Source organism: Oncorhynchus mykiss, chromosome 13 (genome assembly GCF_057628025.1).
Source record: "Oncorhynchus mykiss isolate SJ-2025 chromosome 13, ASM5762802v1, whole genome shotgun sequence".
Taxonomy (NCBI): domain Eukaryota; kingdom Metazoa; phylum Chordata; class Actinopteri; order Salmoniformes; family Salmonidae; genus Oncorhynchus; species Oncorhynchus mykiss.
Genome location: NC_143034.1, coordinates 66,059,030 through 66,086,757, shown reverse-complemented (window position 1 = coordinate 66,086,757; position 27,728 = coordinate 66,059,030). Strand labels below are relative to the sequence as shown.

At 43.0% G+C, this 27,728-nt stretch overlaps 2 protein-coding genes across 15 annotated transcripts; both read right to left on the bottom strand.

Moving 5' to 3' along the window:
- Positions 1-988: 988 nt before the first annotated feature.
- On the bottom strand, positions 989-26,146 carry LOC110537852 (interleukin-6 receptor subunit beta). Of its 12 annotated transcripts, none has more exons than XM_090197244.1 (16): positions 21,414-21,641; positions 19,434-19,532; positions 14,716-14,857; positions 12,604-12,824; positions 11,340-11,491; positions 10,810-10,952; positions 8,707-8,851; positions 8,516-8,592; positions 6,056-6,293; positions 4,743-4,937; positions 4,526-4,627; positions 4,139-4,273; positions 3,469-3,609; positions 3,020-3,080; positions 2,476-2,548; positions 989-2,055 (listed from the first exon to the last, which is right to left on the bottom strand). In XM_090197244.1, exons 4-16 carry the CDS (start codon positions 12,738-12,740, stop codon positions 1,723-1,725), a joined length of 1,932 nt encoding a protein of 643 aa, XP_090053370.1. In that variant the 5' UTR covers positions 12,741-12,824; positions 14,716-14,857; positions 19,434-19,532; positions 21,414-21,641; the 3' UTR covers positions 989-1,722. The 12 variants fall into 12 exon arrangements, with proteins under 12 accessions (XP_090053370.1, XP_090053368.1, XP_090053366.1 ...); XM_090197242.1 differs by having other exon boundaries at positions 21,287-21,606; XM_090197240.1 differs by lacking the exons at positions 12,604-12,824; positions 21,414-21,641 and adding an exon at positions 26,015-26,146.
- rln3a (relaxin-3a) lies at positions 23,276-26,144 on the bottom strand. Of its 3 annotated transcripts, none has more exons than XM_090194304.1 (3): positions 26,015-26,144; positions 24,727-24,864; positions 23,357-23,756 (listed from the first exon to the last, which is right to left on the bottom strand). In XM_090194304.1, exons 2-3 carry the CDS (start codon positions 24,830-24,832, stop codon positions 23,491-23,493), a joined length of 372 nt encoding a protein of 123 aa, XP_090050430.1. In that variant the 5' UTR covers positions 24,833-24,864; positions 26,015-26,144; the 3' UTR covers positions 23,357-23,490.
- Positions 26,147-27,728: the final 1,582 nt, after the last annotated feature.

Below are 27,728 nucleotides of genomic sequence, written 5' to 3'. Positions count from 1 at the left end.
GGCACCAAGGAAAATCTTCAGATTACAAAGTTATCATTTTCCTAATATAACTTTTCAGATATTTTCAATATCTGGTCAATTAGTCTTCTAATTAATGAATTATTATTTATCTCACGTTAGTCTCATTCCAAACATTGTAAATGGTTGGTTATCTGCACGAACCCAGTCTTCACTATGAATCATCCATACATCAATTGTCTTAATAATTAAGTTACTAACTAAATAATCACAGACATGCATAACAAACAAACAGTAGATACGGTTACAAGGAAACGATAAGGGATGTGCCCTAGTGGGCTAAACCGGTATCGTGGCTTGGTAGACAAAGGGACTGAGAAGGGCACGAAAGACAAAAGACACTACAAAGTTGATAATTATAATAATTGGAATGCTAATTCTTTGCACATGAACGCCCACTCATTCGGGAATAATTGCAATCAATATATATATTTATGTTCAGTGTGTCGTCATGATCTCTGTTGGAATCGTCTGTCTTTCTGTTGGAAAGTTTATCCGAACTTCTCTTTGCATCCCTGGAGTCTTTTGTGGTTAGAATGGATACTTCAGAGTCCCATTCAGAAATGTTCTTATAGAATAAATGTTTTGGCAGTTGTCTTCGCATTCAGTCGACATAAATTCTAGCTGCAAACTAGTAATTAGTATCAAAGATTTGCTCTTATTCTGTCGGTATCAATAGTCTCAGAGTTGAACCATTTCCACCAGTGTAGCCAATGCTCCACGTGGTTTGATTAGGAATTCAACAATCGAGGAATGCATGGTCTCTACTCAAACCTTAGCCCTCTCGGTAATCGAGGTACGCATGGTCTGCAGTGGGCTTCTCCAGGTGGGGTTTATATTCGGAACAGCAGAAAAGGGCTGTCCCATGAAGCCAGATCAATGTCTGTGCTCATGTGGCGGGCCAATGACTTAGTTACATTTTAAAGGGAATTGGATTCTCTTTCATTAAACAGTATAAAATCACATTACATAATTTCACAAATAGTTTAATCTTTACTCATTCATTTTATACAATAATTAGATGCAAATCTCATAACAGAGACTCTTGTTTAAACAGAGTTATGGTAATGTAGCTGTATTGTCTCTCATGAGGTCACAACATTAGACAAAATGGACCGGTCGTAGCTGGATTCTCCACCGACCGTTTACACATTCTCCAAAACATGGATATTGTTCAGTTCTCAAGTTCTGTGAGGTAGAAGAAGTTCCTTTGTTCTACTGTGAACCCTCTCTCTATACTGCATGGCCGGGGGGGAGGGGGAGTCTGAGATAAACCTGAGATAAAAGAGCCTGGGTGTAGGGGGAAGAGAGAGGCGGTGTGAGAGAGTTGGTGCTTGCTATATCTAAAGAGGGCCACGTCATGACAGTGTACACCATAGGCAACGTGGTTTTTCACACAGGTATACATTTGCTGTATAAAAAGGTTTACTGTTCCTAAACAACATTCCTTGTAGTTGGAGCATGGAACACAAACGGTCAACTACATCCCTTTTCCTTTTCTTGAAAACAAGACGAGTGGCGTATTTCAACCCTTTCCAACGAATCAGTGATCTGCATCTAGATCAACAAGCACAATAGCCCACAATTGACCTGTTTGGCCCTTGGGGTTCCGACTGAACAATGGCTGTCTTGTCGTTGCAATGAGGAGAACATACACACACCAAAAGAGTTGATCGGTAGCACCACACCAGACAGACAGTAGGGTCATACAACCACAGGCATGAAATGCTTCTCATAGTCCGAAACAGTCTGATCGTCCTCCAACAAGCTCCCGGACTCTCCCCCATCCCTCTCCTCCTCGTCAGTATCAATAATTTTACTGTAACCCTCGTCAGCATCCTCCTCCTTTTCCGCCTCTTCATCAGTCCTTATGTGGGTGCGCTCCTCTCCCACCACCCCCTCTGTCTGTCCATCAGGGCTGGACCTTTTCCTAGGACAGGCATTGGCATCCCAGAAAGGGTTTTCCACCACCTCCAGCTCAGAGATCTTTGGGTTAGACTCCAGAGGAGAGAAGATCGCCGTCAAGGAGCTGTTAAACTGGAGCAACGACAGGCAGGGAGTCAGAAACATTCATTTATTCCTCTATGGTTGTATGTTATGCCTCTGACTGGTGATAATATTACTCAAGGGAATGGTATATTACTGGCCCAATTCAGCCCCTGCTACTGTATGTGGTATAATCAACATTTAGGTTCATGTAGTACGCACATTCTTTATTTTACAACAGGTTCTTACTGGAACATTACAAATAAGATACCATCCATATCTATAGGTAGTGTGTTCCCTTGACCTAAATGGCTGAAGAAAAACCAGGCAGGAAGACATGATGAACTCTGGGCCTCTCCCTGGGGCTCTGTCCACCACTAACTAGAATACTATAAGACTAACTACTATCAGACTCACTGATACTAGATTAGTCAGTCACAGCCACATAGTGATGGTCTGCCCTGCACTCACCTGCAACTTCATCTGTTGGAGCAGTTTGCTGTTGCTGGGGTCAGGCACTTTCGCACAAGTCTTCATTTGTACACTACAGAAAATACACAACAGTATCATTCACATACTGCACACCAAAAGAGTTGTGTTCCTTCAATTGACATGTCCATTTGTATATCACCCTAAAAGTGGTAGAAATATTTGATCCATTGTTTTAGTTGAAAGGGGTATAACATATTGTTTGTTTTATGTTTTTGATCAAGACCATTGTTTTGGAGGGCACAGTTGAAAGCCCAACTCAACTGCCCGTTCTCATTTCCACTTCCTCAAGTGTTTCCCCTTTTGTAAACCTATTTCTGGCATGGGTGAACTTTCAGAGAGAGAGAGGAAGGAGACATGAGAGAGCACCACACCCTGTATGTGTTCAGTCGGCACGAAACGTTGCAAAGCCTTTTAAAATGTTTTGCATCAGTGTGCCCTAATGAACATGGCCATGGTTCAAAACAATGAGAAAATAATCAGAATCAGGCTATTTGGGTTGAAGTATGGGAATCCAGTTTCTCACATTATGATGATCAATAGCAACATCGCTGCTATTATTCCTGGCACCAGATATTTGAGGAAACCTGTGACAACAAAGGGAGAGAGATGGGGGAGGTCAGAAGGCAAAATGACCAATTAGACCGCATTCCATGTTCATAATCACATACTGTAGCACAAAGGTCTATTTCAAACAAAGCATGCATTCAATATTACACTGTTATTATTTTCTAAGGAACTTCAGGACCCTTTCTGTTTTAAAGGTGATGTCATATACAGTATTATACACAACCTATAATAATATTTCTAGTTTGTTTAATAATAAATAATAATTAGCGTTATACATGACCTCAGTGTCACCAGTTAGGTACATAAACACTTAATACATCTCATCACGGTTGTTAGAGAACCTATAACAGCTATACGCTTCTTGTCATCATTATCAAATTACTACATGGCATAGTGGTAGAATACCATGGCTGTTCTCAGTAGAGAAGTTGATGGTTTCACTGGGTCCCAGTCCAGCCTTAGTCTCAGCCCTGATCCAAACCTGGTGGTGACCAGATGTAAGTCCTAACAGATGGAGGCTGTTCTGGTCCCTACTCACGTTGTACACTGCAGATGAAGGAAAGGTTTAATGATTGGGAGCAAGGCCACTGATGTGTGGGAACGAGAGTGTGCAGCACGGTAGCCTGTGGACAGTCTGGTCCCAGATTTGTTTGTGCTGTGTTTATTTAACTAGGCAAATCAGTTAAGAACAAATTCTTATTTACAATGACGGCCTACACCGGCCAAACCCGGACGACGCTGGGCCAATTGTGCGCCGCCCTATTGGACTCCCAATCACAGACAGATGTGATACAGCCTGAAATCGAACCAAGGATGCCTCTTGCACTGAGATGCAGTGTCTTAGACCGCTGCGCCACTCTGGAGCCAATAATGACAATAGGAGTTGGCAAGACAGAACAAACAGATCTGGGAACAGGCAAAAATATTTAATACTATTTAAGCTACTACAATGTAATGCTGTAGTTTATGCTAACGTACACAACGGGCAGTGGAGACTGCACTTTTATTATAACAATATAGCATTGTAGCAACAAAATATGTATCCCAGTTTATCCACTGTCTTTGTGTTGTTTACCTGTAACGTTGTTTAATACCAGCTGATAGCACAGTATGAGCCCCTTACTCTGGGTCAGGGAGATGTGTTGCCAGGACAAAGTCACATGAGAGTCAGAGATGTGCTGAACCTTGAACTCAGTCACTTTGGGTGGGACTGAGGAGTGATTGAGAGAGGAGGAAATGGAGGTGAAATGGGTAGAGGAATAGTCAAAAGTAGCAGAAAAATAAACAATAAATAAAACATTTTACAGTGAGTTAAAAGGCCGGACAAATTAACATTAGGTAAAGACGTGATATTTCAAGTTAGTTAACTCCACTGAAAATCGGTCATGTGCACTTATTGCACTGATTACATACTGGCAAGTACATTATAAAGACTTGTATTTCCATGCTCTAATATACTTACGTCCATGAAGAGAATACGAGATTGCAGATGCAAGCAGGCAGCTACTGTTGATGAACACTGCAAACAATGACACATTGTAGGCAGTGTGGTTCTCAAAATCACCTGTAGGTGGACAAAAGCGATGCTGTCATCTTGAAACCACTTTGAACCATTACAAAATATCAATAAATATGTTCAGAAAGAAATGGTATCATAGATCAGTTTAAGCCACACAAACCTCTTAAAATGACTGACGTATGATTTTGGTGCACTATAATCCAATCAAAGCCCTGTGTCGGAGGAAGTCCCACCTGCTTGTACTGCACCACATACTCATGCATGTTTTCAATGGGCTGGGGTGGCAGGGACCAGGACACATTGAGGCTCAATATATCCTGGTTCACAGTGAAGGATAGCTCTGGCACCTGTAGACCTAAGTGAAAGAGAAACATACAAACCTACACTATTATCACACTCACACACACCATTCAAATCAAATAAAATTGTATTTCTCACATGCGCCGAATACAACAGGTGTAGGTAGACCTTACAGTGAAATGCTTACTGACAAGCCCTTAACCAACAGGTGTAGGTAGACCTTACAGTGAAATGCTTACTGACAAACCCTAACCAACAATGCAGTTTAAAAAAATAACAATAAGAAATAAAAGTTACAAATAATTAAAGAGCAGCAGTAAAATGACAATAGCGAGACCATATACAGGGAGTACTGGTGCAGAGTCAATGTGGGGGGCACAAGTTAGTCGAGGTAATTGAGGTAATAGTTATTAAAGTGACTATGCATAGAGCAGCAGAAAAGAGAGGGGGGGTGATGTGAAAAGTCTGAAGCCATTTAATTAAGATGTTCAGGAGGCTTATGGCTTGGCGTTAGAAGCTGTTTAGATGCCTCTTGGACCTAGACTTGGTGCTCCGGTACCACTTGCCGTGTGGTAGCAGAGAAAACAGTCTATGACTATGATGGCTGGAGTCTTTGACCATTTTTAGGACCTCCCTCTGACACCTCCTGGAATAGAGGTCCTGGATGGCAGGCAGCTTAGCCCCAGTGATGAACTGGGCCATACGCACTACCCTCTGTAGTGCCTTGCTGTCGGAGGCCGAGCAGTTGCCATACCAGGCAGTGATGCAACCAGTCAGGATGCTCTCGATGGGGCAGCTGTAGAACCTTTTGAGGATCTGAGGACCATTTCCAAATCTTTTCAGTCTCCTGGGGAATAGGTTTTTGTCATTCCCTCTCCACGACTGTCTTGGTGTGCTTGGACCATGTTAGTTTGTTGGTGATGTGGACACCAAGGAACTTGAAGCTCTCAACCTGCTCCACTGCACCCCCGTCGATGAGAATGGGGGCGTGCTTGGTCCTCTTTTTCCTTTAGTCCACAATCATCTCATTTGTCTTGATCACGTTGAGGGAAAGGTTGTTGTCCTGACACCACACGGCCAGGTCTCTAACCTCCTCCTCATAGGCTATCTCGTTGTTGTCGGTGATCAGGCCACTGTTGTGTCATCCAGAAACTTAATGGTGGTTTCCCTTACCTGATGTGGGTAGAGCTAGGGGAGCAGGTTTGCTGGCACCCTGGGAATTGTAGACGGACACATCCACCCCTGATACACCCCACAGAGAGGGTGTGAAGCGGCATCTCTTCTCTTGACAGACACAAAGGCCACCAGGCTTTGACATGGGCACGTTCACAACCGCCACTGTCCCGTTACTGTATGATAATGTTACCACGTACCCCAGCACCTTCCCCTGAGCCAACCAGGTGGGCATCTCCTGAGGATAGATACCAGACAGGGGTATTAGTTATAGCAGGCTATAGGGAAGGGGGTGTTTTGGGGAGGCAGGTAGCCTAGTGGTTGAGAGCATTGGGCAAGTAACCGAAATGTTGCTGGTTTGAATCCCAGAGACGACTCAGTGAAAAGTCTGTTGATGTGCCCTTGAGCAAGGCACTTAACCCTAATTGTTCCTGTAAGACGCTCTGGATAAGTTCTTATGATTAGAAAATGCAGAATCTTTTGAAACATCAATCACTTGCCTAACCGGAATATATGGTACAGTTTGAGAGATATATACATATACACACACACACACACACAAACACACACACACACACACACACACACACACACACACACACACACACACACACACACACCACATAAACACACACTACCGTTCAAAAGTTTGGGGTCACTTAGAAATTACCTTGTTTCTGAAAGAAAATTTAAAAAATTGTCCATTAAAATAACATCAAATTGATCAGAAATACAGTGTAGACATTGTTAATGTTGTAAATGACTATTGTAGCTGGAAACGGCAGATGTTTTATTAAATATCTACATAGGCGTACAAAGGCCCATTATCAGCAACCATCAGAGACAGTTTGAGCTGTTCTGTGAAAGGAGTAGTACACAACGTTGTACTTGATCTTCAGTTTCTTGGCAATTTCTCGCATGGAACAGCCTTCATTTCTCAGAACAAGAATGGACTGATGAGTTTCAGAAGAAAGTACTTTGTTTCTGGCCATTTTGAGCCAACATGCTCCAGATACTCAACTAGTCTAAAGAAGGCCAGTTTTATTGCTTCTTTAATCAGAAAACATTTCAGCTGTGCTAACATAATTTCAAAAGGGTTTTCTAATGATCAATTAGCATTTTAAAATGATAAACTTGGATTAGCTAACACAACGTGCCATTGGAACACAGGAGTGATGGTTGCTGATACTGGGCCTCTGTCCAGCCCTCCTTCACCCGGTCCAAGCGGGATTCGGCTCGCGCTCCCGAGGGAGTATGATGGGACGGCTGCCGGATGCCAGGGGTTCCTACTACAGCTGGAACTCTACCTGGCGACCGTCCACCTGGCTCCTTCGGGACATGAGAGCATGTCCACCCTCGTCTCCTGCCTCTCAGGCAAAGCACCAGGTTACCATATTAATCTCTCGTTCCATGTGTCTCTCCTCAGGCCGGTGGTGGCTGGTCCACTCCAGGAGTCTGGGCATCGAGGTATGCTGTTCGAGCCATCCTGGACTCGAGGCGTCGGGCGAGAGGCTTTCAGTACCTCGTGGAGTGGGAGGGGTACGGTCCGGAGGAGAGATGCTGGGTGCCGGTGGAGGACGTCTTGGACCCTTCATTGCTACAGGAGTTCCACCGTCTCCATCCGGATCGCCCTGCGCCTCACCCTCCGGGTCGTCCCCGAGGTCGGTGTCGGCGGAGGCTACTGTCACGACTTCCACCGAAGTCCCTCTCCTTGTTCGTTCGGCGGTCGGCGTTACATTTTCCATTTGTTTTACACACCTGGTTCCAATTCCCAAATGACATGTTCATTATTTAACCCTATGTTTTCCCAAAGGTTTTTGTGCGTGTGTCACGACTTCCGCCGAAGTCGGTCCCTCTCCTTGTTCGGGTGGCGTTCGGCGGTCGACGTCACCAACCTTCAAGCCATCATTAAACCATTTTTAATGGTTTAAAGTTTTGTCTTGTCTTCCTGCACACCGGGTTCCAATCCCATTCATTATATGTTGTGTATTTAACCCTCTGTTTCCCCTCATGTCCTTGTCAGAGATTGTTTGTTTGTGTGTTTGTGTATTATGTATTGGCGCACGACGGGTTCTTGTACCCACTTTTATTTATCTTGTATTTTTGGTTATGGAGTTTTGTTAAGTCTACTAAACGACTCCATTTATACTAAGTTGGATTCTCCTGCGCCTGACTTCCCTGCCACCTACACACACGCTATTACAGAGTGATTGTTTCTTGTATACGGTTCGTTATTGTTGGCCAGCATTATTGCTTTTTATTTGTAATACTTTTTGAGTAACTTACGTTTTATTACTCATATCTGCTGTCCTGCGCCTGACTCCTCTACACCAGCTTCACACAGGATTGATTACAAACAAGGACATTTCTAAGTGACAACAAACTTTTGAATGGTAGTGTGTGAACATATATAATATATATATATATGACCTATTATGATGGGATGTTGTGTTAACATACCTTCCACATAAGGGCACATTGAGAAAGCTCAGAGGTGACTCCACAGTCACTCCACACATCCAATGCTTTCACAGGCGCTGAGAACGAGAGAGAAATAGTTTAATCATCTATCACCACAGAATAAGTGAACAAATATTTTCAAGCTGTGGAGACCACAGGATTACATTACCCATCAGCACCCACTGACAGACCTGACTCAGAACTCCATGCTTTGTAGACTGAGCTCCAGTCACTCATCAGGGCCTGAGGGCCCTCACAGGCACAGCGGACCTGGAACTCATAAACAGTGTAGGGCCGTGGAGTCAGGAGGAGGAAGCTGCGTAGGATGTCCTCTTCCTGAGCAGGACATGAAAGAATGACAGACAAAAGAACAGGGATGGGGGGGGATGAGGGATTATTTTGGATTAAAAAGCAACTCCAGGCTACATTGCACATTTAATAGCTTAAAGAAAGTACAATTATAATGGAGCTTATTATTTTGAAATAGCTGGCCTTTTCTGCACGCAAATAGATTTTGACAAATAAATTGGTCCCAAAAGAATCTGTGCATGCGGCCCTCGAGCCTCAAAAAGTTACCCATCCCTAACTCAGAAGGACAACATTCCCAGTACGAAATTCCCACAGATAATCGAGAGACAATGGTATTTCAATGTTTCATTCCCTACATCTAAGGGACTGAATATTTGAAAAAATAAACAAGTGACCCTCCCCTATACCCAAAATAATAATTACAACAAAGTGGATAGCGGAGAACATGATTATCATTTACCCTCACTCCTAGGTCAGACCAGAGCCTTAGATATGCAGTTTTAGAAACTGTTCTTAGTTTTGTAAGCATTACATGGCAAAGTAGCCAAAGTTGTCTATCAACTGCAAAAATTGAACGCAACAGAACCAGTTACAACCGGAATACCTGATCATCAATGAAGTACAGAAAAGGCCATTCATTTTTTTAACACAGCATTGTTTTAACCACATATCATCAGGTAGGCCTATTTGTATTTAATATGGATCCCATTAGCTGCTGCCAAAGAGGAAGCATACTAACTTCCTGGGGTCCAGCAAAATTAAGGCAGTTTATACAAGCTTAAAAACATTCCAATACATTCACGGATCTCAAACACACTGTGCCTTCAGGTCCCTACTCCACCACATCTACAGTACTAAATCCATGTGTATGTATAGTGCGTATGTTATCGTGTGGGAGCATGTGTCTGTGCCCATGTTTGTGTTGCTTCACAGTCCCCGCTGTTCCTATATGCACTAGTAACTTTTCTTCATTTGGTAAACTATAATTTTCTAATAGATTCTATTTTATTCCATGATATTGTTGTTCCAAAATAGATGTGTGTTGACTGTGATTAGGGCATGGGAATAGAAGACCACTGCTAGGCTAAATGAACAAACTAGCCATGGATAGCTCATCGCATGATCCTCAAACCAACAAGACTGGCCAAACTCGTGGTTGTAAAAGTGAATTCAAAGGCAGTGTAGAATGACTGCATAGCCTAATAAGACATTTTTAGTTAATTTATTTTTTAATTCAAAGTATTTTTTTCCACATTTTCATAACCTAATTGGTCCCAAATAATCTGTGTAAATTACTTGAATATGGCTTATTGGGAGGTCAATAACTCTATAAATACCTTCATTATGGGCAACGAAACATATTGTTTTTATTAGAATCAATTCTAGCAGTATAGCAGTCCTCCTGCCCTCTCCCTCTCAAACAGGACATCAGTAGGCCTAGTAATGCAGTGTAGGCTAGTTTTATATACACCATCCCAGCAGCAGATAAACTCAGGAAAAATAGTACATTTTCTTAGAAATATAACTTCGCCCTGTGCTTCTCCAAGCATGCTCTTCGTATAGCTTAGACCTACAGCATAGGCTATGGATCATTTGATTGAGACCACACTAGTTGCACTTGATATTGCGCGCCCAGCAGAGAATCAGGGATGAGGGGCAGCATCGAGCACACATCGAGATATAATAAGCAACTCATTCTCAATATGACATTTAATTGATTACAAATTACATGACCCTCCCCTGGATTAAATAAAAAAATACTAAACCCTCCCCGACTGAAATTGAAAAAACATCATTGGGTACATTTCGACCGCTCCCAAAATACCCTGTCTTCTGTCCTGAAGTGCATTGGTGTAGGTTTGGGCGGGAGGGAGTTTCCAAAATATTTCTTATACCGGTCATTTTACTTTAAATCCATGAATGGAAGTGAAAAAGTGCACACTTGGGGAAATGAACAAAACCCCAGCCATGCTCAGCTCACTCACCTGAGTCCAGCCCTGCTGGTCCTGGGGGCGATACTGGACCTCACAATGTTGGTCAGAGCTGCCTTGATCCTCACACTGCACAATCCAGTAGATCTCCAGAGGCTGAGGGCAATGGTGAGTGATTTCAGGGGTGGGTGGCTTTTCTGGTAGAGGAATGGATAGGGAAGAGAGGACAGAGTGGGAGAGTGAAAGAAAGAGAGCAAGAGAGAGAGCAGGAGATAGAGAGAGGGTGGGGGAGATAGAGAGAGGGTGGGGGAGATAGAGAGAGGGTGGGGGAGATAGAGAGAGGGTGGGGGAGATAGGGAGAGGGTGGGGGAGATAGAGAGAGGGAGGGGGAGATAGAGAGAGGGTGGGGGAGATAGAGAGAGGGTGGGGGAGGGTGGGGGAGATAGAGAGAGGGTGGGGGGAGAGAAAGAGCACAAAAGAGAGTCAGTAAGACAGCTGGAGAGAGACAGAAACTGAAAGTGTCATGTCTGTCCCTCTGAATAAATAGGGAATGTACAGAGAAGAGTCATCCCTGACTGACTCACTGATATCTCCAGTGTTGAAGGCAGCCATTGTAGACGTGGCAGAGCCATGCTGGTTCGCAGCTTTGACCAACACAGTCAGGTCACTGTAACTGGTGTAAAGTTCACGAGGGATCACACCACTCACATTGGTGCCCTCCACCACGCTGCTAATGCTGAAAAGGAAGTTGCAGGACACATAAATACACACCACTCAAACACCACATCTGACAGCACTGTGCAGACATACAGTCTTACAACACAGACCTAGCTCCAACACACCGAGCATGCCAGAGGGCTGCGGGTAGGGCTGTGACAGTCATGGAATTTTGGATGACGGTTATTGGCCAGTTAAATGACTGAGGTCACCGTAACAACTGTTCACATAGCAAAAGACACACATTTTCTACTCTCCGCTGCTCCTGACTACATGCGCTGCCATAGAAATATAATGAATATAACGGGCGTTCCCATCAAGTCAATGATGACATAATGGGTGGACTGGCGGACATTGTGAGTGTAAAGCTAGGGGTGTGTTCGTAAATTCACTCTGGAGAGCAAGAGAGCGCGCCCTGGGCGTTTGTAAATTCAAAGTGTTGTCAGATTGTCAGTTCGTAAATTCAGAGCATTTCGCTCTCCAAGCATTCCGAGCACACACTGGACGCTCTGGCGGAGGAGTTGGTGATCCGAGCCTTCTGGCCTCACAATGGCAGTCAAGTACCCAAGCTAACTGGATAAAGTTAGCTAGCTTGCGAGCTACTTCCAGACAAAAATGAGAGAACACCTCACTGACCATTTTTTCCATGTTATCCAAAGCATTGGTGACTGTAACTGTGTTGCTGGCAACACTTTAATCACGCTTAATTACACCGGCAATATTCAATGCTGTAGGGCGTTCGTAAATTGGTCAGTTATTCTGCGCTCTAGGCACACTGAGATGAGAGCGCTCTGAAAACGGAGAAGATGGCCAGAGCAAATGTACGAAATATTCAGCAAATTTAACATGTGTAAATATTTGTATGAACATAACAAGATTCAACAACTGAGACTTAAACTGAACAAGTTCCACAGACATGTGACTAACAGAAATGGAATATGTGTCCCTGAACAAAGGGGGGGTCAAAATCAAAAGTAACAGTCAGTATCTGGTGTGGTCACCAGCTGCATTAAGTACTGCAGTGCATCTCCTCCTCATGGACTGTTCTTGCTGTGAGATGTTACCCCACTCTTCCACCAAGGAACCTGCAAGTTCCCATACATTTCTGGGGGGAATGGCCCTAGCCCTCACCCTCCGATCCAACAGGTCCCAGGCGTGCTCAATGGGATTGAGATCCAGGCTCTTCGCTGGCCATGGCAGAACACTGACATTCCTGTCTTGCAGGAAATCACGCACAGAACGATCAGTATGGCTGGTGGCATTGTCATGCTGGAGGGTCATGTCAGGATGAAGGAAGGGTACCACATGAGGGAGGAGGATGTCTTCCCTGTAACGCACAGCGTTGAGATTGCCTGCAATGACAACAAGCTCAGTACGATGATACTGTGACACACCGTCCCAGGTTTTATTGTCCAAAGCTGAAGGGTTATCCAGATCGGTTTATGTCTCGTTATCACTTGACTTACCCCCTAAAATTGTAAAGGACTTAGATAAGATTCTTTATATTTTTTGGGGGAGGAACAAGCCTCACTATCTACGGAAATATATTCTCACTAATACCCAAGAACAAGGAGGTCTTGAGGTTTTAGATTTCAATACTCTAAATAATACTTTAAAAATAAATTGGATTCTGAAGTATGTTTAGAACCAGAACAGTATTTGGAATGTCTTCCCTAAGTATTTATTTGACTCTGTTGGTGGTTTAGAATTTTTTGCTTCGATGTAATTTTGATGTTGATAAAATCCCAGTAAAGTTGGCCAAATTCCATGAGCAGGGAATTTTAGCTTGGATGTTAGCGCATAAACACAAACACATACTTTATATGGAACAACAAAGTTATATGATTTAAAAATACGTCTCTTTTTTCGTAACTGGTTTGAGAATAAAATTATTTTGGTTGGTCAGTTACTGAATGAGGATGAATATCTACTCTCATATGGGGAATTTCTTGATAAGTTTAAAATTCCAATAACCCCAAAAGAATATGCAATTGTTTTTGATGTGATTCCAAGGAGGGTTGTATCTCTTTGAAATTCCTCTGGTTGATGTAACATAGATTTACATGAAAATATATGCATTGGCAATATTAACATCAAAGATAAATGTGGTTATGGTTATGACAGTTAACATGGTTATGACAGTTAACTGTCGATTACACGGTTATACAGTAATTATGCCAGCCCTAGTTGCAGCTTAGCATTGTGAATGCACATTACCCCACCACAGCAGAAAATAAAGCAAAATTCCCACTTCCCACTTGGTTATGAACGCAGCATAAGAGTCTGCCTCTTATGCTTCATTTGTAACCAATTGGAAAGTGGGAATTTACCACCATAGGGTTAGATATAGGAATCTTGATGCATTAAACCAGTTTTTGGCATGGACATTGCCAATGAGGGCTTAGAAAAGTAATGACACGTGATAATAAAAGTGATAATAAATACAAAATGAGTAACAACAACTTGGCTATATACACGGGGTACCAGTACCGGGTCGAGCGCTCACAGATGCCATAATGGGACATATATAAAGATAATATCTCTATCATTCTCTGTATTCGCTTGCTTGAATGCTTTATCTGAGATTGATACGTATTTCTGTCCGTGGCCTCTTTGTCAAATAAAGGCACATAAGCCGGGCCCTGGCACGGGCAGAACCATTGAGCCATCTCCAGTTTGAATAAGTCACTTTTCTTCTTCTACTACTTCTATGAGTTGGCAAACAAACTGAAAGGGTGCATACTGCCACCTAGAGTGTGTTGTTTTAACAGGTATAAAGCCAAGGATGGTGATTTACTACCACCTACAGTTATGGAATGTTTACTCATGAGTATAATTCATTGGCTGATCCCTCCTGATGACCTGGATGGAATCATGTGATCCTTCCTTCACCCATAGGAAGTCCCACCCAGTTGACTACTTTAAAAGGGTGAATCCTTTGATGACAATGTCCATGCCAAATGGGTTTTATCCATATAGAGTCCTCTTTCTAACATTTTGGTGGTAAATTCCCACTTCCTGCTTGGTTACAAACGCAGCATTAACCCATCGGTTTCTAAACACCACGAGTCACCGCGGGTTTCCAAACACAGCGAATAAACAGCTATTCTTGCATCTGTGTAGGAACAGTATATGATAGTTATGATAGCCTATGTCTGGGTCATATGTGAATATGATTATAGATGTCCTGTATATACTGTATTAAGATGGGATGTATACAGGCTATAGTAGACATGTCTTTACCCCTCTGTAGAATTCCAGTGCAGGCTGTAGGAGGTGGGGATCTGTGGGTTCTGTCCTGGATCCCAGAAACAGTGGATATCTGCCTGTCGTCCCTCCGTATAGGGAATGTGACACTGGGGAGCGGAGGGAGGAGATGGAGGGCCTGCAGAGAGTGAGGGAGACAATGAGGAGGGAGGTAGAAGTGAATTTCAAGTGATAGAGAAAAAGAGACAGGCAAAAAGAGACAAATCCAATCAAAGTTTATTTGTCATGTACACAGTTTTGCAGATGTTATCACAGATGCAGCAAAATTCTTAAGTTTCTATCTCCAACAATGCAACAATATCTAGCAGTACAATAATAATACACACATAATCCAAAAGCTAAAAAATGTAGACATATCAGAACGAGCAATGTCAGAGTCCGGAGTATAAATAATATATATATGAATGTGATGGTGTGAATAGACAGTATGTACAGTATGTAAATAGAAAAGGTCTGTACAGCAGTAGTTTTGTATTTTTTATTTATTTCACCTTTATTTAACCAGGTAGGCCAGTTGAGAACACCTTTATTTAACCAGGTAGGCTAGTTGAGAACACCTTTATTTAACCAGGTAGGCTAGTTGAGAACACCTTTATTTAACCAGGTAGGCCAGTTGAGAACACCTTTATTTAACCAGGTAGGCCAGTTGAGAACACCTTTATTTAACCAGGTAGGCCAGTTGAGAACACCTTTATTTAACCAGGTAGGCCAGTTGAGAACACCTTTATTTAACCAGGTAGGCCAGTTGAGAACAAGTTCTCATTTACAACTGCGACCTGGCCAAGATAAAGTAAAGCAGTCCGACACAAACACAGAGTTATACATGGAATAAACAAACATACAGTCAATAACACAATAGAGAAAAAAGTCTATATACAGTGTGTGCAAATGAGGTAAGATAAGGGAGGTAAGGCAATAAATAGGCCATAGTGGCGAAATAATTACAATTTAGCAATTAAACACTGGAGTGATAGATGTGCAGAATATGAATCTGTAAGTGGGGTGCAAAGGAGCAAAAAAATAAATAACAGTATGGGGATGAGGTAGTTAGGTAGGATGGGCTATTTACAGATGGGTTATGTACAGGTGCAGTGATCTGTGAGCTGCTCTGACAGCTGCTGCTTAAAGTTAGTGAGGGAGATATATGCCATTCAGTGATTTTTGCAATTCATTCCAGTCATTGTCAGTAGAGAACTGGAAGGAATAGTTATATAGGATGAGCCATGACTAGAATACAGTATATAAATATAAAGTGGGTAAACATTATTACAGTGGCCTCCCGAGTGTCGCAGCGGTCTAAGGCACTGCCGTGCTTGAGGCGTCATAAACAGATCCAGGTTCGATCCCGTGCTGTGTCGCAGCTGGCCGTGACGGTGAACAATTGCTCCAGCGTCGTCCGGGTTAGGGGAGGGTTTGGCCGGCCGAGATGCCATTGTCCAATCGCGCTCTAGAGACTCCTGTGGTGGGCCGGGCGCATGCACGCTGACACGGTCGCCTGTTGTACTGTGTTTCCTCTGACACATTGGTGCGGCTGGCTTCCAGGATAATAGAGCAGTGTGTCAAGAAGCAGTGTGGCTTGGCAGGTTTGTGTTTCAGAGGACGCATGGCTCTCGACCTTCGCCTCTCCCGAGTCCGTACGGACGTTGCAGCGATGGGACAAGACTGTAACTACCAACTGGGGAGAAAAAGGGGTAATTAAAAAAAAATAATAATAACATTATTAAAGTGGCCAGTGTTCAATGACTCTATGTACATAGGGCAGCAGTTTCTAAGGTGCAGGGTAGAGTACCAGGTGGTAGCCGGCTAGTGACAGTGTCTAAGGTTTAGGGCAGGGAACTGGGAGGAGGCCGGCTAGTGATGACTGTTTAACAGTTCGAGATGGCCTGGAGAAGCTGTTTATCAGTCTCTCGGTCCAGGCTTTGATGTGCCTGTACTGTCTCCGCCTTCTAAATGGTAGAGAGGTGAACAGGCCATGTTTCGGTGACTGAGGTCCTTGATGAGCTTCTTAGCCTTCCTGTGACACCGGTGCTATAGATGTCCTGGAGGGCATGATGTGTTGATGTGATGTGTTGGGCTAACTGCACCACCCTCTGGAGAGCACTGCGGTTGAGGGTGGTGCAGTTGCCGTACCAGGCGGTGATACAGAACACTTAGGTGGTGCATCTGCAGAAGTTTGTGAGGGTCTTAGGGGCCAAGCTGAATTTCTTCAGCCTCCTGAGGTTGAAGAGGCGTTGTTGACCATTTCAGGTCCTAAATGATTTGCACGCTGGGGAACTTGAAGCTTTTGATCCTCTCCACTGCAACCCTGTCAATGTGGATGGGGGCGTGCTCTCTCCGCTATCCTTTGTTTTGTTGACATTGAGGGAGAGGTTATTTTCCTGGCACCACTCCACCAGGGCCCTCACCTCCTCCCTGTAGGCTGTCTCGTCGTTGTTGGTAATCAGGCCTACCACTGTTGTGGTGTCTGCAAACTTGATGATTGAGTTGGAGACATGCGTGGTGGTTTCACATAAACAGATAGTGAGAGAGAAAGAGAGAAATAAAATCCAGATGACATTCACCTTTAAAGGAACTGTGCCAGTTTAGCGTTCCTTCTGTTGTTATTGGCATCCTCTTTACCCTAGACCCCCCCTCACACACACACAACGTTGAAACCACAAGCACACAATGAGAGCGTTTCAAGGAACATGAAGCCCAAACAGGAAATGATAACAAGACAGAGATCTTGCGAGGTGGTGACACCCTTCCTCTCGCAGAGTTCCTCTCCTCTTCTAGTATCAGTATGAAACATAAAATCATAACCACACACCAAGGGTTGTGTTCATTAGGCAGCAAACAGACGAAAAACGTCTGAAACAGGGAGGAACTACCTGGACTTGTCCAATAAGAAACACTCATAAACGTTTTCCATTTCAAAAAGTTTACCATTGCCTACTATAATGAACACAACACAAGGTCCATAGCATATGTGATATGACTAACAGGGTGGTGATTAGGAACCATTTACCTCTTGGTCCCCTACGCATTAATTAAGACTGATACTGATATGATCTCTATGGAAGGTTGTGTTGAATAAAATTAAGGAAATGGGGATGCATAAAGTCTAGCAGATGTTATAGCGGGTGCAGAGAAATGCTTGTGTTACATTGCATGTCAGAGCAAAAACCAAGCCATAAGGTTAAGGAATTGTCCTTAGAGCTCCGACTGTGTCGAAGCACAGATCTGGGGAAGGGTACCAACACATTTCTGCAGCATTGAAGGTCCCCAAGAACACAGTGGCCTCCATCATTCTTAAATGGAAGAAGTTTGGAACCACCAAGACACTTCCTAGAGCTGGCAGCCCGGCCAAACTGAGCAATCAGGGGAGAAGGGCCTTGGTCAGGGAGGTGACCAAGAATCCGATGGTCACTCTGACAGAGCTCCAGAGTTCTTCTGTGAAGATGGGAGAAACTTCCAGGAGGACAACCGTCTCTGCAGCACTCCACCAATCAGGCCTTTATGGTAGAGTGGCCAGACGGAAGTCACTCCTCAGTAAAAGGCACATGACAGCTCTCTTGGAGTTTGCCAAAAGGCACCTAAAGGACTCTCAGACCATAAGAAACTGGATTCTCCGATCTGATGAAACTAAGATTTAATTATTTGGCCTGAATGCCAAGCGTCTGGAGGAAACCTGGCACCATCCCTACTGTGAAGCATGGTGGTGGCAGCATCATGCTGTCGAGATGTTTTTCAGCGGCAGGGACTGGAAGACTAGTCAGGATCGAGGGAAAGATGAATAGAACAAAGTACAGAAATATCCTTGATGAAAAACCTGCTCCAGAGCACACGGGACCTCAAACTGGGGCAAAGGTTCACCTTCCAACAGGACAATGACCCTAAGCACACAGCCAAGACAACGCAGGAGTTGCTTCGGGACAAGTCTATGAATGTCCTTGAGTGGCCCAGCCAGAGCCCGGACTTGAACCCGATCGAACATCTCTGGAGAGACCTGAAAATAGCTGTGCAGCAACGCTCCCCATCCAACCTGACAGAGCTTGAGAGGATCTGCAGAGAAGAATGGGAGAAACTCCCCAAATACAGGTGCCACGCTTGTAGCGTCATACCCAAGAAAAGTCAAGGCTCTAATCACTTTCAAAGGTCCTTCAACAAAGTACTGAGTAAAGGGTCTGAATACTTATGTAAATGTTATATTTCAGTTCTGATATTTTTATGGGGTATTGTGTGTAGATTAATGAGGGAAAAAACTAATTGAATACATTTTAGAATAAGGCTGTAACTTAACAAAAATGTAGAAAATGTCAAGGGGTCTGAATACTTTCCAAATGCACTGTAAATACACAGTATGTTTAAACAGTACAACAAAAATGCAATGTACAGTAGTAGATATATTAAAATGAGATATGTGAAGAATACAGTACATGAATACACAGTGTGAAAAACAGTATAAAAGATACGGGCCAGTGTTTAATAATAAGAATGAACTAATAACATAGACAGACAATCAGATCAAACATATAGATCAGCATTACGGTTTAGTCCATCTGAATTATTTGAAGAAACCCCAGAGCTGATCAGTGAATGGTGGATCTGAGGGTGTGTTAAATAGAGATTATAAATAGTCACAAGGAGAATTTCCTGGTCACATGACTTTACCAGGAAAAAGATCTGGGATCAGTCCAGTGTGAAGGACTCACCTGGTTGAGGTAAGCAGGTGTGTAGTAGGAGCAGCAGGATCAGCAGGAGGCATGGGACTCTGGGCCATGCCATTACTCACACCACTATCCTATAAGCACCTATGGAAAACACACACACACCAAATGAGTGGTGAATGGCAGGTGTATGAATGTTTCAGAATTCTCACACGCACAGATGCGGACACACACGCACAGACAAAACTTTTACACACACACACACACACACACACATCCGTAAAGGTCCAATGCAGCCAGATTTAATATCAAAATCAAATAATTTCTGGGTAACAAATAAAAAGTACCATACTGTGATTGTTTTAAATTAAAACGATCAACAACAGCAGCATAGCTTCTTAGCAAAGAGCGATTTACAAAGCAAGAATTTTGCTAGGACTGTCTGGGAGTGATCTGAGTAGGGAATGGAAAACTGAAAACTAGCTTTTATTGGCAGAGAGGTTTGAAACTCTCTTTCTTATTGGTCTATTAACTCATTTAACGCCAGGTGATGTCACCAGGCAGGCCAAATCTCCATCCCACCAAAACAGACTGAAATGTCAGGTGGCCTTTTCAAACAGCTAAAATGGCACTAAAATGGCATTATCATAATTTTCCCAATTTCACAGTATTATTCCAACCTCATAGTGTGGAAATATACTTAAAACACAGGAGCATAACTGCACTGGGCCTTTAGTCCTTAATTGAAACAATAACAAAGTGGTCAACCGCCTCTGTTTTGGTAAAAAGATGAGGGATGGGCCTGGAGAAATGTAACCACTCTCAAATTCATAGACAGGGCTATGGATGCAAGGACTGACCATGCATGATATCAACATTACAGTTTTAACCATGCTTTGAGGCTAGACAGGGTTTGTTTACATGTACATTGTTTACAAACATTGGAGTAAAACAAGACTGATCTTTGGTGATAGGTGTTGTTCACACAGTAACTTGCAAACCTTTTCAGTGTTACAGCCAATGATTTATATATACACTAGATGACTGCTAGGGGGCGATATGTTGAAGCCAATGTGCCTCCAGCTTGGCACTCCCTCCCTTACTGTTGTAAAAAATACTTTGGAAGCCATAAAAATGTATGTATTAATGTCAACATTCGTTTTTGCCACATGTATTCTATTATAGACTCCTTAGCTGACAAGGGAAAAATCTGTTGTTCTGCCCCTAAACAAGGCAGTTAACCTACTGTTCCCCGGTAGGCCGTCATTGAAAATAGGAATTTGTTGTTAACTGACTTGCCTAGTAAAATAATACATACTTTAAAATGATATTATGTGTGCTTAACATAAACATTTGAAATATATACAAATGTTTTCCTTAAAGTACAATTTTTAGATTACTAATGTTACTGACCCACTACAACAACAAAAATTACACAAATTACATGTAATTTCGTCCTTGAAACATTTAATGGAAATACTGTAGAATTTCATTCATTCCTATTGATTGATGTTCCTACCATTGAGTGGCTTCACTCAGTGGCCAATACGTAACAATCAGCAATCCAGGGTTTATTATATACATCATTGGTAACGTATCTGTCACTGTCTTCGCCACTGACATATCTGCCACTCTGTGTATTGTGTAGCCTACATACATGTTTTTAAGCCAAAAGCACAGGATGATAAAAGCATCTGGTTTCTATTAACCATTGTTGTCATGTTATGATGCAAATTAACTTGCCATAGCCATAAGAATAGAGATGAGAGTGAACATTCAAAGTCTTGTATCATTTAAAGTCTAAAAATGTTATACTGGTAGGCCTAATGATCTATAAGATTTCGGCAAACTGTAAGTTAAGTTGAAAAATAAGTGGTTCGAAAAATAAGAGCTATTACCTAGTCGTGAAGAAAGACTTCAAAATAACGGAACTTCCATCTTTCGCCAGCATTCTATTGTACATTGAATAAATGTTTGCGATGTTTACGTGCGCAGAAGTATGGGAGCTTTTCGAGACACACTGACCGTATTTCATTCCAAAGCGATGCTTCCTCCTTTGCCTCCTCGCTCACTCCCTTTCACCGAAATGATCAGGCTGAATAGGTGAAAGCAATACGGCAGAAACTAGATTGGATGTGTGTGGAGACCTAACTATTTCTCACACATCCAACTTGTCTATGATCCGCAAAGCGGAGTGTAATGAGCCCGGAAGAGGTATGGACACATTTCTAAAAAGCTCTGTGATCTGTCTATGTCCCGCCTACTATGACCCGCCTAAATTGCCTTTGGCAGGGATCCTCTATTGCATCAATTTTAACCCTACATTATAATGGTGTTTTCACATATAGTCAGTCCTCTTTAAAATAACTGATTTCAGTCCTCTTTAAAGTGAACTCTGGGGTAAAAAAAAGCTAAATATCTCAGTTTTCTTTGTTTTCACACTGCGCTTTCCTTTGTATGAGAAACTCTTTTGTCAGTTCACTTCACCTATTTTGTGGCCGAATCCGTTCTGCATTCACATTTCTATGTTTAGAAGGGAACCAATATCTTTTTCCAACATTCACTTAATGCACTGTGGGTTTTTCAAAGTGCAGGCGGAGCCATTCAATCAGAAGGTGTTATCAGACAGATAGATATATACCTTATACCTACTTACATTTTGGAAGCTAATAGATTGCATTTAGTGAAAAGATGAGAGATAGTAATTGTAATCAGAATTGAATTTTAACATGAAAATAGTATTGGTAACATAATAAATAGTAGAAGAACAACAACAGACTAAATTATGCTGTAATTTATGTAGGCCACTGCCACTTCCAGATTGGATCCGTTTTGTTCAGTTCCCTTATGGGCTCTTTTGAGGGGTCAATTGTGTGTTATTCCTGTGGGATTGTTCTCCATTTGAATAAGTCATTTTATTCAAAACGCAATATTTTTGTGCAGTAGATTTAAAAGTTCCTTTACACATGTCATAGGCCAACTCCATTATGTCCTATGGCTCTATGTTTTCCTATGTCATGATTCTGGCATTGGCCGTATCTGTGGCTGGTGGGAAAACATACCAAGAGTCAGAATGTTAAGCAAATCAAATCTTTATTAAAACCTTTATAACAGGTTCATAATCCAAAATTAAACAGATTTGACAGATTTAAAAATAAAAATAAGGGACATGTGAATGACGACAGTGAGACAAAAAGTAGGAAGGATCCAAAAACAGCAATGGAGAAAGTGGTCTGGAAACCACATTTCATCACAGGTAGCCAAATTCCACACGTATAGAGACAGGAAGATATCGGTATTCAGTCCCAGTCGGTAATGACATAATAATAAGGAATTCCCCTAGACCACGCCCATAAATTGGGGAAAACCCGCTGAAATTCCGACCAATGGTTCGCAATGGTCCCACGTTGGGAAATAGAGCCTGGGAGAAGAGCCCTGTGGCTTCAGGCTATTCGGTGTGGGAAATGTGGGGACGCGGTGTCCAAGTAGGCTATACGTAGGTATGTGTGTGGAAAACATTTAACACATTTAACTTGTTTAGCTCATACTGTCCGTTGGATAGTAGCTGGATAGTCAGTAGCTGGATAGTCAGATTGTTTGTGTTGTTGGTCTTGGCTAGCTTAATGTTCCGGTCAGTAACTCAAGTTGCTGCTAGCATTGTCATGGAAAAGGGCATAATAAGGGAAGCCCTACAATATTACGTTTTTCTAAGTAGTGAGAACGCTATGGAGAAGCAATATTGAAAAGTCATCTTTAGATATGTTGTACTTTTCGTAAATGGAGTTTTGTAATTGACTAAAACAAGCAGACAATAAGAAAATTGCATTTGAAAAAGATAACGTTTTTGCTGTGAGCCAATGTGGAAACCTAGGTAAACACAAGTTGTTTTACAGGCAGGTAGGGTCATGACGTTCAATCTAATACCGACTGGGTTTATATGGAGAATAAGGTTATATTCTCCCTGCACAGTTAACATGATACTTTAACTCGGAAACACTCTGGAGAGCAGTTAGAAAAACCGAGAGAGAGAGAGATATGAGAAAATACCAGGTATGTGTAGGGCTATGTGTGTGCATGGGAGGATAGAGAATGGGGTGGATTCTCAGCAAAGGGAGCTGATGTCTCCCTTGCTGCAGCCCCACTTGCAGCAGGCGTTGGACAGGCCCACCACCACATCACGGCCCTTTCGGTCTGACATACGGAGAGCCTCCAGTATCTCCTCTGAGATGAGGGAGCGGGCTGGCCTGCTGATGAACACCCCACCCTCCTGGACATGCTGGAAGGGACCCTCTGGGACCTGGGAGTCTGAGTTCCAGCCTTCAGACGAGTCCTCGTCATGGGAGCTGAAAGGGTCCTGAGGGAAGTCTCCTGAAATGCAGTTTATAGTAGGAGTGTTGAAATGTGATATTGACTCTCAGTGCTGCTCAATTTATACATTCAAAAGTCAAAGATTACTGTGTTTCTATTTCAAATAAAATGTTATTTGTAAAGTGCCAAATACAAGTACAAAATAGATAAGTAAAAAAAATGTAATAAAAGTAACAAGTAATTAAAGAGCAGCAGTAAAATAACCCTAGCGAGGCTATATACAGGGGGTACCGGTACAGAGTCAATGTGAGTAGCAGTAGCGTAAAAAGGGGGGGCAATGCAAAAAGTCCGGGTAGCCCTTTGATTAGCTGTTCAGGAGGCTTATGGCTTGGAGGTAGAAGCTGCTTAGAAGCCTTTTGGACCTAGACTTGGTGCTCCGGTACCGACTGACACTCGGTAGCAGAAAGAACAGTCTATGACTAGGGTGGCTGGAGTCTTTGAGACATTTTTGAGCCTTCCTCTGACACCGCCTGGTATAGAGGTCTCGGATGGCAGGAAGTTTGACCCCAGTGATGTACTGTGTCGTACACACTACCCTCTGCAGTGCCTTGTGGTCGGAGGCCGAGCAGTTGCCATACCAGGCAGTGATGCAACCAGTAGGATGCTCTCGATGGGGCAGCTGTAGCACTTTTTGAGGATCTGAGGACCCATGTCAAATACTTTCAGTCTCCTGAGAGGGAATAGGCTTTGTCGAGCCCTCTTCACTACTGTCTTGATGTGTTTGGACCAATGCACAATACATTTAAATGAAAAAAATGTAATCGACTGGGTGGACGTAATCGACTGGGCGGATTTAATACATTCCAATGGACAAAGCCAGTGGTGCAAAAAAAGCCTTTCCCTTTACTCAACAAACCATAAATCACTGATATATTGAATCAGCTGCATTACTGCTTGGCTAGAATCAAAATGTGCACAATTTAGAAACACAATGACCCAATAAAAGGCTTGTCTAGCCGGCATGCCTCACCTGCACTCCCAAGTGACCGTCTCCAGCGAGATCCTCCACAGGTGAAGATGACCGCCCGGATGAACTCCCGGCCACATAGCTTCACTCCATACGTGGGGCGCTCCATCCCCTGCACCCCAGCCACTAACAAACACACAGCTAATACCAGTGGTTTCCACATCATGTCCCAGGAGGTAAATGAATGAGTGAGCAAAAAAGGAGGAGAGAGAATAGATTCTTCAATGGTAGACTGGGCTGTTTGGAGCAGGTGTTTTTCTCTGTCTCTCTGTGGTCGCGAGTGTTGTGTGACTTCCCCAATGACCTGGTATTGGTTTATAAAGGGGTCCTCAGCCATACGAGGTAGACATGGAACTTGCACATGCACACCCTCCCAACCAGGACAGTCATAGATAGGAGAGAGAGATAGACCCAGAGACCTTTATGGAGACAAAGCACTGACCAAAGGTGGCATAATTAGCCAATACTGCTCAAACGCGACGATGATGTCAGAGTAGTTTGTAATCTGATTACAGGAAAAAGTCATTTTCTGGATGTCAAACCCACGTTTCATTTGAATCCTCACCTACACCTTTTTTGTGGTCATCACCCACCTCAAACTCACTTGATCACCAGACATTTCTGCTCAAAGCAAGTGTTAATGTGCAGAGCCACGGTGTAGTGGTAACACTCCCTAACACATGTTACACACAAATCCCATCCGGAGACCAGGGTTCAATACCTGTGTCCACCCTTCCTACTGTTTCTCCCTCTGGTCTATTTCCTCACTATCTGAATAAAGTGTCAAAACACCTTAAAAATACATATTTAAACTTGATCAAATCTTCTACAGAGTTACAGTAGGAATGTTGGGTATGATGACACAGTTCAGAAGTGTGATGCCACTGTGTCAAAATGTCAGTATCAAGAACATGTTTTCTCAAACACAAATACCCAGTTTAGTACATACAGTATACTACAAATGTACATATGTGCTACATTTCAGTAGTGGAAGATCCAGCCTACCGACGGAGGAGGAGCTGTGACTGTGGACGACGACGAGGTGCCCGTTGAGGTGTTCCATGGCCTGTCTGTCAGATATCTCTACATCTATGCTCCCTCCTCTCAAGATACTACCTTTCTGAACTGCCTATCATCTAAAGTTGACCATCGCCAACATACTGACAGATCCCTACCTTTGTTTTGTTAAATAGTTTCTGGTTACATTTTGTTTTCAAAGTGACTTTGAGATTCAGCTTGTAATGAAAAGCACAAAATAAAATACATATTTTTATTATTATATAGAACTTACTTTCAAGTAGAACTTAAACTCTTCTCCTATACCACTTCACACCTTTTCAGCGCTGATTCTGTAACCACAGCTGCTCTGATTATTCTCCCATGACTTGCTTCTCCCCTCATATTTCTCCATCTCTCTCTCTCTGAAAAAGAGGGATGAAGTCACAGGTGGGGGGTTCACACAGCAAGGAGTAGGGCAATGAGGCAAAGCGGGTGACATTTTCAAAGGCAGATAACATGGAAGTCATCATCTGAGTCAAACAAAGGCTGGGACCCTATCTGTGTCAACGCATAGGTAAAGGTCTCCCGTTTCAGAATTGACAATGGATTTGTGAATTTGTAATTAATAGGTTGATAACAATGCGAACAACATGGTATTTCAGGGGGACGTTGGAGACTCATTTGCACATTGTCTAGTGGTGAGTGACCAGGTGAGCAGGTTAAGAGAGCGACATTGATGGCGACTGAATGTGTTGCTTTTTGAATAATTTGTTTGTTGCCAGTATGTAGACTGTCTGTATACGTGTGTGTATCGCGGTTTTGTCTCACCAGGGGTGATGGTCAGATTCGTGTTATAACGAGGAATGAGCGTTACACCGAGGCCTGTGCTCTGGAGCAGGATCGATTTGGAGGTGGAGGGTCCGTCATGGTCTGGGGCGGTGTGTCACAGCATCATCGACTGAGCTTGTTGTCATTGCAGGCGATCTCAACGCTGTGCGTTACGGGGAAGACATCCTCCTCCCTCATGTGGTACTCTTCCTGCAGGCTCCTCCTGACATGACCCTCCAGCATGACAATGCCACCAGCCATACTGATCGTTCTGTGCGTGATTTCCTGCAAGACAGGAATGTCAGTGTTCTGCCATGGCCAGCGAAGAGCTCGGATCTCAATCCCATTGAGCACGTCTGGGACCTGTTGGATCGGAGGGCTAGGGCCATTCCCCCCAGAAATGTCCGGGAACTTGCAGGTGTCTTGGTTGAAGAGTGGGGTAACATCTCACAGCATGAACTGGCAAATCCGATGCAGTCCATGAGGAGGAAATGCACTGCAGTACTTAATGCAGCTGGTGGCCACACCAGATACTGACTTACTTTTGATTTTGACACCCCCTTTGTTCAGGGACACATATTCCATTTTTGTTAGTCACATGTCTGTGGAACTTGTTCAGTTGATGTCTCAGTTGTTGAATCTTGTTATGTTCATACAAATATTTACACATGTTAAGTTTGCTGAAAATAAACGCAGTTGACAGTGAGAGGACGTTTCTTTTTTTGCTGAGTTTATGTTTGTGTGTGTACAAGACATAACTACTGCAAAACAACCAACAAAAATTGGTCACAGTTCTTGCAGCTATGTTGGTCGCTGGGCCTGTACTTAGTCACTGGTAAGCTTTGAGGTGACTCCTATGGTAAGTACACCTACAGTTCATCCCTTGGCAGTGGTACTGTAGATTGCTTTATCACTGATCCCAACCGAGTCTCTCAGAGCATTCACAGTCAGCCCACTGACACACCTACACCTGTATCAGATCACAGCAAAATCCCAGTCTATTTGAAAAGCTCAATATTCAATCATGAGGCATCAAAGCCAAAGGGACTGCATAATACTAAGACATGCTATCGATGGAAGGAAAGTAGTGTAGAAACCAACCCCAAAAAATTGGGCAACAACAAATTCAATCCCTTTTAGAAAACGTTTCACTGAAATAGTTAAACTTGTTATTACAA